General features: G+C 44.2%; 1 protein-coding gene across 1 annotated transcript in view; it reads left to right on the top strand.

Moving 5' to 3' along the window:
- Nucleotides 1–456: 456 nt before the first annotated feature.
- Nucleotides 457–2,463, top strand: part of RP1L1 (retinitis pigmentosa 1-like 1) — a gene marked incomplete at its 3' end in the record, with an annotated part of 28,712 nt that continues 26,705 nt past the window's right edge. The window contains exon 1 of the mRNA XM_009874045.1: nt 457–1,095. Coding sequence (XP_009872347.1) covers nt 457–1,095 — 639 coding nt within the window. The remainder of the gene's footprint in view (nt 1,096–2,463) is intronic.

The following is a 2,463-nucleotide window of genomic DNA, read 5'->3' as shown; positions in this document are numbered from 1 at the left end:
GAATTCAGCACTCTGCTTGTGAAAATAAAACTGAAGTAATCACTGGCTCTGATAGTTTCAGAGAAAACCTCAAAAATATAAGTAAGGAAGACACAAAACTCAAAAGGACAACAATACACAAATACCAGTTTTTGTGGGTTTTGCTTAGGGTCTGACTCATGATTCTTGTGCCTCAGGGGTGACTAACACTGACTGAACTCTCATTGACATCCACAGAACAAGGATGGTTTAACTGTGAGGAGCAGGGTTATGGCTACTTTTTCTGATGTGTTTCCTTATATCTACCTGACCCAGTGAATTCATAATTCCAGGTCTACTCTTGATCATGTATAGGTGGTAAAACTGTTGTCAGGAAAACAAACTTTGCTTCTATACAAGTCAGGAACTGATTCTGCATGGCTCAGACAAACCCTACTGTGATTTTTCTTCTTTTGTAGTTACCTTTAAGCAAGAAGGATGACTCAGGTGCCTGCTGACTACGTGTCAACCACCAGCTCCTACAACTATGAGCAGCCCCTTCCTTCCGTGGCTCGGACGAACGCTCTCACCAGGGTACCTCCAGCCAAAAAAATAACCTTCTTCAAGAGTGGAGATCCTCAGTTTGCAGGAGTCAAGATGGCCATCAACCAGCGAAGCTTCAAGAGCTTCAATGCGCTCATGGATGACCTTTCTCATCGGGTCCCACTGCCATTTGGGGTACGGACCATCACCACCCCACGAGGAATCCATTGCATCAATGAGCTGGACCAACTGGAGGACGGAGGATGGTACCTTTGCTCCGACAAAAAATATGTCAAGCCCATTAACATTGCTTCTGGGGGACACAGGCCAGGTCCTCCACGAAGTGGTCGTCCCTCCAGTACCTTGAGAAGAGCAGCTCAGGAAGGCAAGCTTGAAGATTACTCCACACCTTTCACTCACCATGGCCCCAGAATACCCAAGAAAATCACTCTAGTTAAGAATGGAGAAAGTGGGTTTCGGCGCTCGATTATCTTGAACCGCAGAAATGCCAGGAGTTTTAAAACTCTCCTGGATGAGATTTCAGAGATCCTGCAATTCCCAGTGAAGAAGCTCTACACTGCTGACGGGAAGAAGGCAAGTATCTCTGATACCCGGTGCTGATCTGTTATTCTAACAGGTGTTACCACATCAACGTTTGCACTACCTGAGATGCAAATGCTTTACCTCATAGAGAAAATAGTTTACCCACACTACCTTAATCCTTTGGACCTGTGTAGTTAGTGTCTCATTAGTTACTTCCCCATTAATTACATGAAGGGGTGATGTAGAAGGATCTTGTTCAGCCATTCAAGAATTTCATATATCATATATTGGTTTGGGTCAGTGGGAAGCAACTTCTGTCAGAAGTCCAGAAGCTCAATATTTCTCAGCTTGGTGTTGAATAAACTTCTACTTCTCGTCCTCTCCCGAGTAGCATGTTCCAGCAGAGACTTAACTTTTCTGTACTTAACAACCAGGAATTCAGCAGAATAAGGCATCCCTTAGGTAGCATCTTGGAGTTGCACAGTACCTAACAGAACAGGGTCACACTCATGATGTTCATACTCGGCATTATGAAGACATAACTAATAAATGCATCACTAATTAGAGCATGAGGCACACATTTGTATTGATGATTTGGTGAACTGTGACAACTGGGGTGGACTCTTACGATAAATTTGGGGCATGACAACATTTTTGTTCTTCTGTTCCCAAAGGAATTTCCTGATAAACCTGGAATTCTCCATATTTCTTCTCTATCTCCTTGTAATGTAGTCTAACCAGTACTTCAATTTCTTCTGAAGAGGTCTCATGTGTTAGCATGACTTGTCTCAGGCAGTGCGGCTGAATTGAGCTGTTACCTTGCTCCTTCCTGCTTTTTCCATCTTTATGGTGCTCTGTGCCAGCTCGTCAGCAGTAGTGACACAACCATTTGCGGTGTCGCTTTCTGAACAAGATGACTGAAACGACTTGGGTCCAAATGACCTATTAAAAAAAAAAAAAAAAAGTAAGAGGAATATTTTTAAGCCAAATCATTCTGACCTGGCACAGAGACAGGAGTATGCAGCTATGAAGGAGAGACGGAGAGGATAATTGTCTTTCCTGGTGGAGGTAATATATGTTTTCTGCTATGGCCACCACTCTGGAAAGAGCTTCCTGTTCTCAGCTTGAGGATCCAAGGAAAAAGTCCTTCCTTGTCCTTTTGTATGTCCAAAGAAGAGCAAAGAAGTTGGTAAAGGATTTGAAGAACAAGTGTGTGGCACATACACACTCCACAGGGAGTGGCTGAGGGACCTGAGGTTGTTCAGCCTGGAGAAGAGGAGGCTGAGGGGAGACCTTCTTCCTCCCTAGAACTCACTGACACAACATTGTAGCAAGGTGGGATTGATCTGTTCTCCCTAGTGGTGAGTGATAGGACAAGCGGAAATGGCCTCAACTTATGGCTGGGGAGGTTTAGACCAG

The sequence above is a fragment of the Apaloderma vittatum genome, unplaced genomic scaffold (assembly GCF_000703405.1).
Source record: "Apaloderma vittatum isolate BGI_N311 unplaced genomic scaffold, ASM70340v1 scaffold5097, whole genome shotgun sequence".
NCBI classification, from domain to species: domain Eukaryota; kingdom Metazoa; phylum Chordata; class Aves; order Trogoniformes; family Trogonidae; genus Apaloderma; species Apaloderma vittatum.
The sequence above is the reverse complement of the archived record's forward strand: the minus strand, read 5'-3'. Positions and strand labels throughout refer to the sequence as shown.